This window comes from Doryrhamphus excisus, chromosome 7, assembly GCF_030265055.1.
Source record: "Doryrhamphus excisus isolate RoL2022-K1 chromosome 7, RoL_Dexc_1.0, whole genome shotgun sequence".
Lineage (NCBI taxonomy): Eukaryota > Metazoa > Chordata > Actinopteri > Syngnathiformes > Syngnathidae > Doryrhamphus > Doryrhamphus excisus.
Genome location: NC_080472.1, coordinates 2,357,195 through 2,371,999, shown reverse-complemented (window position 1 = coordinate 2,371,999; position 14,805 = coordinate 2,357,195). Strand labels below are relative to the sequence as shown.

Here is a 14,805-nt window from a genome sequence, read left to right as displayed (position 1 = left end):
TATAGATGCTGTGGAATGCTTCACTGGTAACGGGGATTATTTTCAATATCGGTGTGGAATCACGGTAATTAGATTGACCTAATTATATACATAAATATCTGAGAGCAGTGTGTAGAATTTGTATGATTTGAACTATATATATATAAAACATAAGCTTTTAGGTTACCCAGCATGCCTTGCGGGTGAGAGATGCGGGTTTAGTTTAGCATGTATGTCAGTATGTGATTTTGATAGCCACATAGTCCTCTGTCTGTTGAGTTGTGTTGACTTTCATAAAAATTCATAAAATTCATAAAAAAATATATATATTTTTTTCAAATATAAATTATTTTTTTTTAATTATTATTATTTTTTGTTTACATAGGCATTTATGTTGATGACATGCTGTGTTGTGTTGTTCAGGTTACATGTTATGTTTTATCATTTATTACCCACATGGTCACGGTAGTTGATTTATGTGCTATTTGTTATTTTGTTGCACCGTGAGTAAGTATATCATTCTATATAGAAAATATCTGAGAGCAGTGTGTAGAACTGTATGATTTGAACTATATATATATATATATATATATATATATATATATATATATATATATAAAACATAAGCTTTTAGGTTCCCCAGCATGCCTTGCGGGTGATAGATGCGGGTTTAGTTTAGTATGTATGTTAGTATGTGATTTTGATAGCCACATAGTCGTCTGTCTGTTGAGTTGTGTTGACTTAAAAAAAAAAAATCATAAAAAAAAATTAAAATTTTTTTTCAAATATAAATTAAAAAAAAAAATTTTTAAATTATTATTATTTTTGTTTACAAAGGCATTTATGTTGATGACATGCTGTGTTGTATTTGCTGGAAATAAGAGGTTCAGGTTACATGTTATGTTTTATCATTTATTACCCACATGGTCACGGTAGTTGATTTATGTGATATTTATTATTTTGTTGCACCGTGAGTAAGCATATCATTCTATATAGAAGGCCCCGCGGACACATTTTTTTTTTTTAACCCATCACCCCTGCCATAAAACAACCTGAACAGTCCGGTTTACGATGACACGGTTCTCTGTCCCCCCCACGGTTAAACGTAGCTTGGTTTCTCCCGGAGCGTTTAAAACATCTTTTCAATGTTAACCAAGGTCTTAACCAAGGTCTTAACCAAGGTCTTCAAGGGGGGGCAGCAGCTGTTGAGGCACAAAGAGCTTCCGTTCGAGGTGAAAGAAGCCGATTTCACGAGTCGGACCACAGAGCGCTGGATTGTTGGGGGTCAGAGTTGACCCTAAGCCTGAACATCTGCTAAAGGTTCAGCTATTCAGTGACTTGCTCCTTTTATAACAATTGGACCCTCCGCTGCAGATTCGGGGTGCGCCGTAGGTCTGGGTCAAGGGTCAAAGGTCAAGGCCAAACGTATAGTTGCATCATCTATCTCCCATATGTCACCATGCAGGAACACTGAAGGAACTTCAGGGGGGTCTCAGGTGGTTCACACCTTCTCGCAGGTCAGGGGACGCATTCTCACCTGCTAGCCGCTCTTTCCTGTTCCCCGCAATAGCATTAGCAAATACACAGTGTGGGGGGGTTTGTATATTTGTACAGGCTTCAATGTGGACACTTTTTCAGACATATATTAATGAATAAATCATGCAGTTTCGTGGTTGAATATGGCTTATTAATTAAAAAGTTGCAGGCCGAGTTCTTATAAAACACACTTCTGCCACCTGGAGGCAGCTTAAAACTGCACCAAATGTGCTCTTTTTTTATTATTGTGGAGCCGCGTCATTACCAAAAAATGTAAAAGACGTATTATTATTATTATTATTATTATTATTATTATTATTATTATTATTATTATTAATTGTGCAAGCGGTCGGGTTGAAAAAAGCGTCTTTGGCAAAAACGAACTAAAGTACAAATGCAAGTAATTCAGAGGATGCATTCAAATTGTGAATGTAGTATTCAATATTGGTCACTAGGTGTCAGTAATTGCCAGATTGCTGCCGGGACATATGTACTTTTTGAAAATAAAAACACTTTGTTTATTTACTTTATTTGCCTTTTATTTAACCTTGTCAAAAAATGGCATTTGTCAAAAAAAAAGGCATTATATGTACTTTTCGGAAATAAAAACACTTTTTTGTTTCTTTACTTTATTTGCCTTTTATTTAACCTCGTCAAAAAAATTTAATTAAACGTACTTTTCAAAAATAAAAACAGTATTTTCTTTACATTATTTGCCTTTTATTTAACCTCGTCAAAAAATGGCAATATATGTACTTTTCGAGAATAAAAACATTTTTTCTTTATTTACCTTTTATTTAACCTCGTCAAAAAATCGCAGTATATGTACTTTTTTAAAATAAAAACATTTTTTTCTTTACTTTATTTGCCTTTTATTTAACCTTGTCAAAAAAATTGCATTATATGTACTTTTCGAAAATAAAAACACTTTTTTGTTTCTTTACTTTATTTGCCTTTTATTTAACCTTGTCAAAAAATGGAATTATATGTACTTTTCGAAAATAATTTTTTTTAAATTTTACTTTATTTGCCTTTTATTTAACCTCGTCCAAAAATATTGCATTATATGTACTTTTCGAAAATAAAAACACTTTTTTCTTTACTTTATTTGCTTTTTATTTAACTTGTCAAAAAAATTGCATTATATGTACTTTTCAAAAATAAAAAACACTTTTTTTCTTTACTTTATTTGCCTTTTATTTAACCTCGTCAAAAAAATTTAATTCTATGTACTTTTTGAAAATAAAAACACTTTTTTCTTTACTTTATTTGCCTTTTATTTAACCTTGTCAAAAATATTGCATTATATGTACTTTTTGAAAATAAAAACACTTTTTTGTTTCTTTACTTTATTTTCCTTTTATTTAACCTCATCAAAAAATTGAATTATATGTACTTTTCAAAAATAAAAACACTTTTTTATTTCTTTACTTTATTTGCCTTTTATTTAACCTCGTCAAAAAAATTGCATTATATGTACTTTTCGAAAATAAAAACACTTTTTTGTTTCTTTACTTTATTTGCCTTTTATTTAACCTCGTCCAAAAAAATTGCATTATATGTACTTTTTGAAAATAAAAACACTTCTTTACTTTATTTGCCTTTTTATTATAACCTCCAAATGTCACATCATTTTGACTGACCGTGTATATCAAAGTACATAATATATAATTGAAGTTACAGTGGGGTGGTAATTATTCATAATTCATTGAGTTGAGCTTGTGACGCAGTTAGCCAGCCGCACAAATACAGAGCAAACTGGAGACATTTTGACACTTATAGTTAGCGTTAACCTTGAAACACCGTGTCTGTAAGTAATGTGCAACTGTAATAATATATATGTGGTATTTTTATACAGCAGTTTAGTTCAATTAGAACATAATTGCCGTTGTTATTATACATCTGAAGACTAAATATTTTCTCACTAAATCCAAAACCGAAAAAAAAACAACGGTAGCCACATTGAGGCACATCGGGGCTGTTTTTTTCCAAAACAAGCAGTAATTTGGGGCGTGTGTTTCCCTCGCTCCCGAGTCGGTTAAAATAAACAACTTGTCTCGCCTTGATTAAAGCTAGGTCCCGCTCCCTGGCCTGCAGCTATGCACTAATATGCTGCTATAGGCTTAATGAGAGCAGGAGGGGGGGCGGGCTGACCCCTCTCACCTCTGGAAGGGCCCCTGCAGTTAGGGGGCCAATCAGTCAGTGCCCGCGACTGCTGTCTTTTTATGTCGAAAATACTGCAGCCTGAGAAAAAGAAAGTCGTTTATAACAATTATAATCCATTCAAAGCTAGGATTCAGAATTCAGATTCAGAAGGCAGCGGATGCGGCTGAAGGGGCCCAACAGAGGCGGGCAAACCTGCTTTTCATTCAACTTCTCATTCACTGATTTGTATCGGCAGCTGACCCTGATTGGAACATCGCTAGTAAATAAATCTTATAAATCATATTGTCAATATGTAGATGGACATTTTCCTTACTCATTTATTATTATTATTATTATTATTATTATTATTATTATTATTATTATTATTATTATTATTATTATTATGATTTTAGGTGTGTTTGCATTTTGCCGGTTTCAGTTTTGAGTTTACTCCAGCTGTGGCGACACGGACCGTAAAGGCTATGAGTGGTCGGATGGTAGAACATTAAAAGTTTTTACAACTTGCTCAAACTTCTCCGATTTTGGATCAACATTTGCAATAAAAATGACCGGCAAAGGACCGATTAGTTTCAGAAGCAATAACACTGCCCTTGTCTTTGTTAATTACCATCATCACTCATTACGAAGGACGCTATAAGCCAGGGGTCTCAAACTAAAAAAAAAAAACGCATTTATTAAAAACAGAAAAATTAATAAACTTTGTTTTGGTTCCAATTTTCTACAATAAAAGCTCTGATAAAACATTCCACTGTTCTCAAATATCTTACTTTTTATTTTTCTACACAAAATAAGATGAAAAATAAATAAACAAATCAATAAAAAAAATCAATCAATCGGTAGTAAATAAATAAATATAATAATAAAACGGCAAATAATGAAAACTTAAGACACGACTATAGTCACATTTATACTCTTTTTATTTACAACATATTGCGCAACTGCAGGGTCTTGAGACACATGCTAACTCGCAAACTAGACAGCTAGCGACCTAAACGGTAGCCTTCAAGTTATTTCCTTTAAACTTAAATAGCTAAAAAAAAAACTTACCACTTCCACACGAATAGGGAGGATAACTATTAACAGTTATTTAACCTTTAACATGAACATGAATCAAACGTAATAATTTTTCTGAAAAAATAGCCAAAAACTTACCACTTCCACACGGATAGGGAGGATAACTATTAACAGTTATTTAACCTTTAACATGAACATGAATCAAACGTAATAATTTTTTCTGGGTACATGATACCATACAGCATCCATATCAAACTTGCGCGGGGCCGCACTAACATCAAACTTTCATATCGAGGCGGGGGCCTCAAACTGGTGTCCTGTGGGCCACATTTGGCTCGCGGGCTGCGTGTTTCAGACCCCTGATTTACAACATATCGCGCAACTGCAGGGTCTTGAGACACATGCTAACTCGCAAACTAGACAGCTAGCGACCTAAACTGTAGCCTTCCAAGTTATTTCCTTTCAACTTAAATAGCCAAAAACTTACCACTTCCACACGCATAGTGAGGATAACTATTAACAGTTATTTAACCTTTAACATGAACATGAATCAAACGTAATAATTTTTTCTGGGTACATGATACCATACAGCATCCATATCAAACTTTCATTAAACTTTCATATCAAGGGCGGGGGCCTCAAACTAGTGTCCTGCGGACCACATTTGGCCCACGGGCCGCATGTTTGAAACCGCTGGATTAAAGGGTCCCTGACATGATTTCTCAACTTTGCTTCAATATGTTATACATTGGGCTGCACGGCGGTGGAGTGGTTTGCTCGGAGACCAGGGTTCAATTCCACCCTGTGTCTCATCTCTTGTGTGGAGTTTGCATGTTCGCGGGCTGCGTGTTTGAGACCCCATGCTATATAAACGAAATAGTCCCAGTCGGAATTAGCATTGCTAAGTGTTTTGGTCAACATGGCCTCCTTTTTCCCCTCCGATAGGCTGAAGGCTCAGAAGGGGAGTGTCTGCTCAGCCAAGTGTGACGGAGATACGCGTCGTTTAATTGGACAGGACAACTACTGACTTGGCATGGAGTCAAACCGACTTGTCCAAAAGCTTTGAACGTGCGAGTGTTTATGGTGCCGGGAACGGATAAAAGTCAGTGATGAAGGATGTGTGGGATAAAAACATGGAAAAAGGACGGAGGGCAGCTTTTCCGAATGACTTCCATGTATAGATTTTATCCAACGAGTGTAACGGGTGACATGATATAAAAGTGGCGACAATGCCAGGAAGTGTTTAAAAACGGGGGAGGGGGAGTCTTTCTCAGAAAAAGCACTTATCTTTGGATTAGTCACACGGAGGAATGGAGGTGTTTGCCTGCTGGTGGAGTGGAGATAAAAGTGTGACGAGACACCTGAAGTGTCCGTGAACATCAATGGATGCTACTTGATTACACAACAAAATCAACACCAAGTTTTACAATATAATAATATTCAGCTACTACAGTAAACCTCGCATATATCGGACTCGGATATATCGGAAATTCGCTCACAACGGACAGATAAAAAAAGAACCGATTTTTTCTGTAATGCATTTCCAATAAAAATATCGGATTTTTTATAACGGATTTCGCCTATTTCGGACAAAATCTCCAGTCCCGTTCCGATGCATTTCCATTAAAGAGATGGCCGAGGGTGGAATTGAACCCTGGTCTCCTAGCTGTGAGGTCTGCGTGCTAATCACTCGACCGCCGTGCCGCCATTAACCAATATAGTAGACATAATTATAGAAAATATGCTGTCTCAGACATAGATTAGATATAACAAACTCACATGTTGGCATTGACAGCGTACTTCCTGTGGCAGCCATTCTCAATGCCATTCATCAATGGAACGTTACGACACCTTAAGACCAGTGTAAAATACTTTGTTTGTGAAGCCATTCATTTCATTCATTTTCTACCGCTTTTCCTCACGAGGGTCGCATGGGGGGTGCTGGAGCCTATCCCAGCTGTCTTGAACCCTGGTCTCCTAGCTGTGAGGTCTGCGCGCTAACCACTCGACCGCCGTGCCGCCCCTCTCTGAACCTATAGTCGATAAATTATTCATTCATTCATTCATTTTCTACCGCTTTTCCTCACGAGGGTCGCGGGGGGTGCTGGAGCCTATCCCAGCTGTCTTGGGGCGAGAGGCGGGGTACACCCTGGACTGGTCGCCAGCCAATCACAGGGCACATATAGACAAACAACCATTCACACTCACACCTATGGACAATTTGGAGTCGCTAATAAACCTAGCATGTTTTTTTTGGAATGTGGGAGGAAACCGGAATACCCAGAGAAAACCCACGCATGAACATGCAAACTCCACACAGAGATGGCCGAGGGTGGGGATTGAACCCTGGTCTCCTAGCTGTGAGGTCTGCGCGCTAACCACGAGACCGCCGTGCCGCCCTCGATAAATTATTAATGTTTTTAAAGTTATCGTACGATAACCAAACGTGAGCATGAAATACAGTAAACCTCGGATATATCGGACTCGGATATATCGGAAATTCGCTCACAACGGACAGATAAAAAAGAACCGATTTTTTTCTGTAATGCATTTCCAATAAAAATTCATTGCATATATCGGATTTTTTTATAACGGATTTCGCCTACTTCGGACAAAATCTCCAATCCCGTTCCAATGCATTTCCATGAAATTTCCCTCGCATATATCGGATGGCCGCATCGTGGCGCTCCGATTCGCCAGAAATCGTGACATGGCCGCTATACGACGTCATTTGCAGCGTTTGCAGCGTTGCCTGCGCGTCCAGGTACATTGGAAACATAGTCAAGGAAGTGCCTTTTTATAACGGATAAAATCCCATTTACGCATATACCGGATATAAATCCCATATATGCGTAAAAAACGGACATTTTCCGGTATACGCATATAACGGATTTCGCTTATATCGGACAAAACCAGTGGGAACAATTGAATCCGATATATCCGAGGTTTACTGTATATATCTCCATGTCCTTTTAGCTCATGGAGATATGAAGACTCATGGAGCTCCATGGAGACTGGCTCAAATCAATCAAATGTCAATCAATAAACTCTCGATGTTTTTCACAAACGAATATTGCTTGGCTAACTTTTCGAATTTGATTTCATCTTCAGTAGATATTGCTCCAAAATCTCCAACAAAACTGTAATACCTGAAGTAGTGGTTAAAGAAGACGTAGTTACCGATGCTATTCCGATTTAATGTAAGATATTTTTCACGACAATTGAATGCATCACATAATCAGTTCCCAGTTCCACATGTCCAAAAGGAGTAGGAAGAAGCAAAGCTTATTAAATCCTACCCCTCCATCTGGTACTTTTACAATCAGTAACTTTTACATTTGTTCACTTCCTGCTTTCCTAATATAACTTAATTAGTATTATTTTTTACAAATTTTTACAATTTTTTTATTTTTTAATTTAATTTTCAAAATTAAAAAAAAATTAAATTAAGTATTAAAAAATTAAATTAAATTAAGAATTAAAAAATTAAATTAAGAATAAAAAATTAAATTAAATTGAAAATAAAAAAATAAATTAAATTGAAAATAAATTTTTGGTCAATTTTTTTATTTTTTGTCTTCAAATTTTAATTTAAATAATATAATTAAATTTAATATAATAATATATATTTTTATATTAATATTTAATATATTAATATAATAAAAAATAATAATAAATTTTTTTTTGCCTCATCACTGACTTGATTCCGCTTCAAATATATTGTTTGTGTCTCGGCAGGAAGCTGACTCTGTGTGAGGCCCTGACCTTTGTCCTGCTGCTCGTCGCTCCCGTCTGCTTGCCCTCCCTGCAGAGCGTAAGTCCTCCGGACAAGTCGCTGCACGACAACGTCGGAAAAGCATTTTTCGCTGGTTATGTAATGACGTAAAGCCTACAAGGACGGCTAACACTGGTTATGATGGGATTCTCTAAAAAACAGCTGACGGTGTGAATGAAAAACAGGTTTGGACACGATTTTTTACACTTTATTTTTTTTCTAAATTTAAAAAAATTAAAAAATTAAAAAAAATTAAATTAAATTAAAAAAATTAAAAAAAAATTAAAAACAAATTTAAAAAAATTAAAAAAAATAAAAGGGCGGCACGGCGGTCTGGTGGTTAGTGTGCAGACCTCACAGCTAGGAGACCAGGGTTCGGTCCCCGCCCTCGGCCATCTCTGTGTGGAGTTTGCATGTTCTCCCCGTGCATGCGTGGGTTTTCTCCGGGTACTCCGGTTTCCTCCCACATTCCAAAAACATGCTAGGTTAATTAGCGACTCCAAATTGTCCATAGGTATGAATGTGAGTGTGAATGGTTGATTGTCAATTGATACTGACACAACTAAGAAATGCTGCAGACGTTTGAGAGACAGTATGAATTTCCTGCCTCAAAAAAAAACATACCCCAAACTCCAATTCCTCAACTTTACAGAGTGAAGGGTGAAATACTACATAAAAATATTGCATTATTAATATGATATATGATCAAAACAGTGGTTAATTGGCTCTCAAATACAGTGTTGACGGTAGCATCGTTAGCATCAACATCCAGGACAAAAATATAAGCATATGTTTGACCAGTCATATTTTATATTTAAGTTTTCATTAACTGTAAAGGTGCACGACGGTCGAGTGGTTAGACCTCACAGCTAGGAGACCAGGGTTCAATTCCACCATCGACCATCTCTGTGTGGAGTTTGCATGTTCTCCCCGTGCATGCGTGGGTTTTCTCCGGGTACTCCGGTTTCCTCCCACATTCCAAAAACATGCTAGGTTAATTAGCCACTCCAAATTGTCCATAGGTATGAATGTGAGTGTGAATGGTTGGTTGTCTATATGTGCCCTGTGATTGGCTGGCGACCAGTCCAGGGTGTACCCCGCCTCTCGCCCGAAGACAGCTGGGATAGGCTCCAGCACCCCCCGCGACCCTCGTGAGGAAAAAGCGGTAGAAAATGAATGAATGAATGAATGAAAAAAATTTAAAAAAAATAAAAAAAATTAAATAAAAATTAAAATAAAATTAAAAAAAACAATCATGACTAGAAATTTAAATCAGAACCTGACAGTACTAATCTACTGTACACAACCTTTACAACTTGAGGCCAAACTATCCAAACATGCAAAGACCCAGTTTTGTTTTCTCTTTCCTAGCTTATTATAGCTTCTTTTTCCGGATTCTACAGACTTAAATGCTGCAATTAAGCTAATTGGTGCTCTTATGTTCCATAAGGGAATATGCAGCTCATTTGGATCATTTGACCAGGCTCAGATGGGAGCCGGTCTCTGACGTCTTTGGAGCATCCGTCTTAAATTAAAGGGTCCCTGACATGATTTCTCAACTTTTCTTCAATATGTTATACATTGAGCTGCACGGTGGTCGAGTGGTTAGCGCGCAGACCTCACAGCTAGGAGACCGGGGTTCAATTCCACCCTCTGTGTGGAGTTTGCATGTTCTCCCCCGTGCATGCGTGGGTTTTCTCCGTGGTAGTATACGCAAGTTTGAGAAAAAGTAGCATGTTATTTAGATTTGTGTGCATTATTTCTTAATTTATTTGGTTAGCATCCGTTTTGGTTAGAGTCGCTTCTGGAATGCATTAAGAATGCTAACCAAGGTTCCACTCTATTATGTTTACATATTTCATTTCCATAGGTATTGGTATGATACAGGGCTGCACGGCGGTTGAGTGGTTGGCGCGCAGACCTCACAGCTAGGAGACCCGAGTTCAATTCCACCCCCTGTGTGGAGTTTGCATGTCCATGTGTGAGTTTTCTCCGGGTACTCCGGTTTCCTCCCACATTCCAAGAACATGCTAGGTTAATTAGCGACTCCAAATTGTCCATACATAGGTATGAATGTGAGTGTGAATGGTTGTTTGTCTATATGTGCCCTGTGATTGGCTGGCCACCAGTCCGGGGTGTACTCTGAACCCACGAAGAAGCGGAATAGTATGCGTTGTAAGGAAAATTTCAACACATGCACACTAGCATTCACGCGTGTACACACACAGTTTGTTTCCAAAAACTAAAACTAAATTTTTTTTGTCTTGCTTATGTTGGTATAGTTGTTTAGATATTTGAGCTCCCATAAAGGCAAAAAAAAAGTTTTTTTTTTTTTTTTTTTTTAGTCGGGAGCTGATATTTTCCTGAAACTTTCCTATGTTTAACTGGTGATTAATAATTGTTAGGCTCCATATTTATATACTGTAGCCATAGAACACAATATTCTGCGTGCCTTGAAAGATGAGTCGAAATCATCAAAAATGGCCGCTACTGAAGGGGTTGTCTGATATAAGACGCTAAGGTCGCTAACAAGACATGACTTCCTCTTGTTCTGCGGCAACTTTGAAGTCCGTCTTGTCTTTTTTTTTAACCTCCGCCAAGCACAGCACAAAACGCAAGCCCAATGTGGAGGTTATCTGTTTTTTTGTTTTTTGAAAATAATTCGAAAATTTTAAAATGGACTTGGATCTAATTTTCCGCAATAGTCAAAAATTGGATATGGAAGAAGTGATTTTGGGGTTGATCTGGATCTGGATCCAGAATTTTTTAAAGGATTATTTAACATAGATAGGACCATTTTTTTTGGGCATTTCTGAATATAAATGATCTACTTTGTCATGGTCGGCGCCATGAACTACGAATATCATTTTTCCCGACTTTACCCATCTCTTTCAAAAACTAAATCATATTTACAAACAATATATAGCATATTTAAACCACTTCATACCGCTTTAAATTGCCATCTGTGAACGCAGGCTCTATCGTTCATTGCTGTTTGTCTTGCTGTCAGACCGGCAGCCGCCCCGCCCCCCCCAACCCTGCCCCCGTCCTCCCCCCTGGGTGTGGCTGCAATAACCAGACACTGAGCTAGACTATCCCCTCAGAACGAAGGTCACCGCACGGTACATGTTTTGCTTTTAGCCACGTCTTTGCACATTCAGTCATTGTTTCAAACTAGTGTCCTGTGGGCCACATTTGGCCCGCGGGCCGCGTGTTTGAGAGCCCTGATCTAAACGATATTGTATCCTTCCCTCATTATATTCAGAAATAATATATTCATAATAAATTGATTGCTGTTTTGTGGTAGTCAATAATAACACAAAATATCCATTACCTTATTTTTACTTTACCTTAACACTGCATAAAGTCAGCCATGGCATGTCCAACATAATAAAGCGGCAAAAAGTCCAAACCCCATGTAGTGTGGAAGTGGTAAGTTTATAAAAATAAATTAAATTTGGCGCTAACGAGGGTGTATCCCGCCTCTTGCCTGAAATCAGCTGGGATAGGCTCCAGCATACCCCTGCGGCCCTGATGAGGACAAGCGGTATAGAATATGGACATATGGAAATTTGAGGCTAACTGGTTAGGCTGTCTCGAGTCCCTGCAGCATAAGAACTGGACAATGTGGGATAAATAATACATTTTCGGAGGTAAAGGTGATTATAGGGGTGTTATTTCAAGTCTCTGGGGCTCTAAGGGACGACGGTGTGGTTGGCTCTACTGTACTATATAAAATACTAGTCATGATGATGTGCTATATATATCACTATATTGACAGTTACTATGGTACCCATTATGTTATTGTATGGTCATATCACCTCGTATGTCGGTATTCGACAAAAAATAAAAAATAAAAATAATAAAATATATATATATTAATATATATATATTAATATATAAATATATATTATATTAAATGTAATTATATTATTTAAATAAAAATTTGAAAAAAATAAAAAAATAAAACCCCACAACTTAAACTATATTAGGAAAGCAGGAAGTGAACAAATGTAACAGTTACTGATTGTAAAAGATTTTAATAAGCTTTGCTTCTTCCTACTTAATTTAATTTAATTTAGTTCGTGTTAGGGTTTTAATTTAGTTTTTTTTAATTTAAATTTAAATAAAAAAAAATTAATTGTAAAAATTTGCAAAAAAAAATTAGTTATATTAGGAAAGCAGGAAGTGAACAAATGCAACAGTTACTGATTGTAAAAGATTTTAATAAGCTTTGCTTCTTCCTACTTAATTTAATTTAATTTAGTTAGGGTTTTAATTTTTTTTATTTTTATTAAAATTAAAAAAAAATTATTAAAAAAAAATTAATTGTAAAAATTTGCGAAAAAAAAGGAAAGCAGGAAGTGAACAAACAGTTACTGTTACTGATTGTAAAAGTACCAGATGGAGGGGTAGTATTTAATAAGCTTTGCTTCTTCCTACTCCTTTTGGACATGTGGAACTGTGAACTGATTATGGGATGCATTCAATTGTAATCTGATGCATGTTCAATTCCAATTAAACCATTACTATTACTGTAGTACCCCACTGGGAGCCAATATAATTTCAAAGCCCCTTAGTAAATGTAGTATTTTATTCTTGTTCTCTACCCGGGAACATAGTATTATCCCGTAGGGCGCGGAAGCATGAGTAAAGGTTAAGGTCACTTTCATTCATCGAGAATGCGCTCTCCAACTGTTATTAACACTAATTTGAGCGTCTGTAACGCTAATGAGGGCAACCCGGGGTGACCCTGCCATGGAGAATGATGAGAGTCATTGCACAGGTCGCTCTCTATTTGCGTGTCGGCATTCCTCACGTTTGACGACGTGTTTATATTCGCAGGATTCATATTGACTTTTCTGAAATGGTTTTTTTTTATCTCTAAGTATAAATACGAGAGAGATGAAGGTATGTGCCGTCGGAGCTGGATGTGGAGGAAATGAGCTCACGTCAGCGTGATGTTGTGATGGAAACAAGGCAGTGTGTGCGTAAGGAACTGTCAGATTGGAAAGTCAAAAAGCTCCAGTGAGCTCGAGGTATTCGGTTTGCTTGTAATTCTGACCGTCATCAATTTTCAGATCGGGTTTTGAATAGGAAGGACGGCCATGTTGTCGTTGTCAACATTGGTGACACGAGCGCCGATTTAAAACAATTAGGAGTATTGTCGGTGTCATTCATTCATTCATTCATTTTCTACCGCTTTTCCTCACGAGGGTCGCGGGGGGGTGCTGGAGCCTATCCCAGCCGTCTTCGGGCGTAAGGCGGGGTACACCCTGGACTGGTCGCCAGCCAATCACAGGGCACATATAGACAAACAACCATTCACACTCACATTCATACCTATGGACAATTTGGAGTCGCTAATTAACCTAGCATGTTTTTGGAATGTGGGAGGAAACCGGAGTACCCGGAGAAAACCCACGCATGCACGGGGAGAACATGCAAACTCCACACAGAGATGCCCGAGGGTGGGATTGAACCCTGGTCTCCTAGCTGTGAGGTCTGCGCGCTAACCCCTAGACCACCGTGCCGCCTTGTCGGTGTCAGTCAACATAAAAAAAAAAACATGGCTGACAACGACATAAGCTATTATCGACATAACCGCAATCGAAACTATATCCATCAGTATAATGTTGCCGTTACTCGGCGCCGCTACGCGCCAATCACTTAATCTTTGGCGCTAACTGCGGCACGGTGGACGAGTGGTTAGCGCACAGACCTCACAGCTAGGAGAACCAGGGTTCGATTCCACCCTCGGGCCATCTCTGTGTGGTGTTTGCATGTTCTCCCCGTGCATGCGTCGGTCTCCTCCCACATTCCAAAAACATGCTAGGTTAATTAGCGACTCCAAATTGTCCATAGGTATGAATGTGAGTGTGAATGGTTGTTTGTCTATATGTGCCCTGTGATTGGCTGGCCACCAGTCCAGGGTGTACCCCGCCTCTCGCCCGAAAGACAGCTGGGATAGGCTCCAGCACCCCCCGCGACTCTCGTGAGGAAAAAGCGCTCCAACTGGCGCAGTTAAGACTCCTAGCGTCATTGGCGCAACTTGGCTCGAGCCATTACATTCCAGTGGATTCCAATATTAGGAGAATTGTTTGTGACATTTGGTTCCACTTGGTGGACACACAAAGATTTTAAACATTTTGAAATTTTCTTGGGGCTGCATGCTGGATGAGTGGTTAGCACGCAGATAGGAGGACCAGGGTTCGATTCCACCCTCGGCCATCTCTGTGTGGAGTTTGCATGTTCTCCCCGTGCATGCGTGGGTTTTCTCCGGGTACTCCGGTTTCCTCCCACATTCCAAAAACATGCTAGGTTAATTAGCGACT

General features: G+C 38.1%; 1 protein-coding gene across 2 annotated transcripts in view; it reads left to right on the top strand.

Moving 5' to 3' along the window:
* Positions 1-14,805, top strand: part of adamtsl5 (ADAMTS like 5) — a 39,546-nt gene that overhangs the window by 3,585 nt on the left and 21,156 nt on the right. For both annotated transcript variants that reach the window (XM_058078528.1, XM_058078529.1), the window contains one exon: positions 8,434-8,509. In XM_058078528.1, the coding sequence (XP_057934511.1) occupies positions 8,434-8,509 (76 nt within the window). Of the gene's footprint in view, positions 1-8,433; positions 8,510-14,805 lie in introns of those variants that run through there.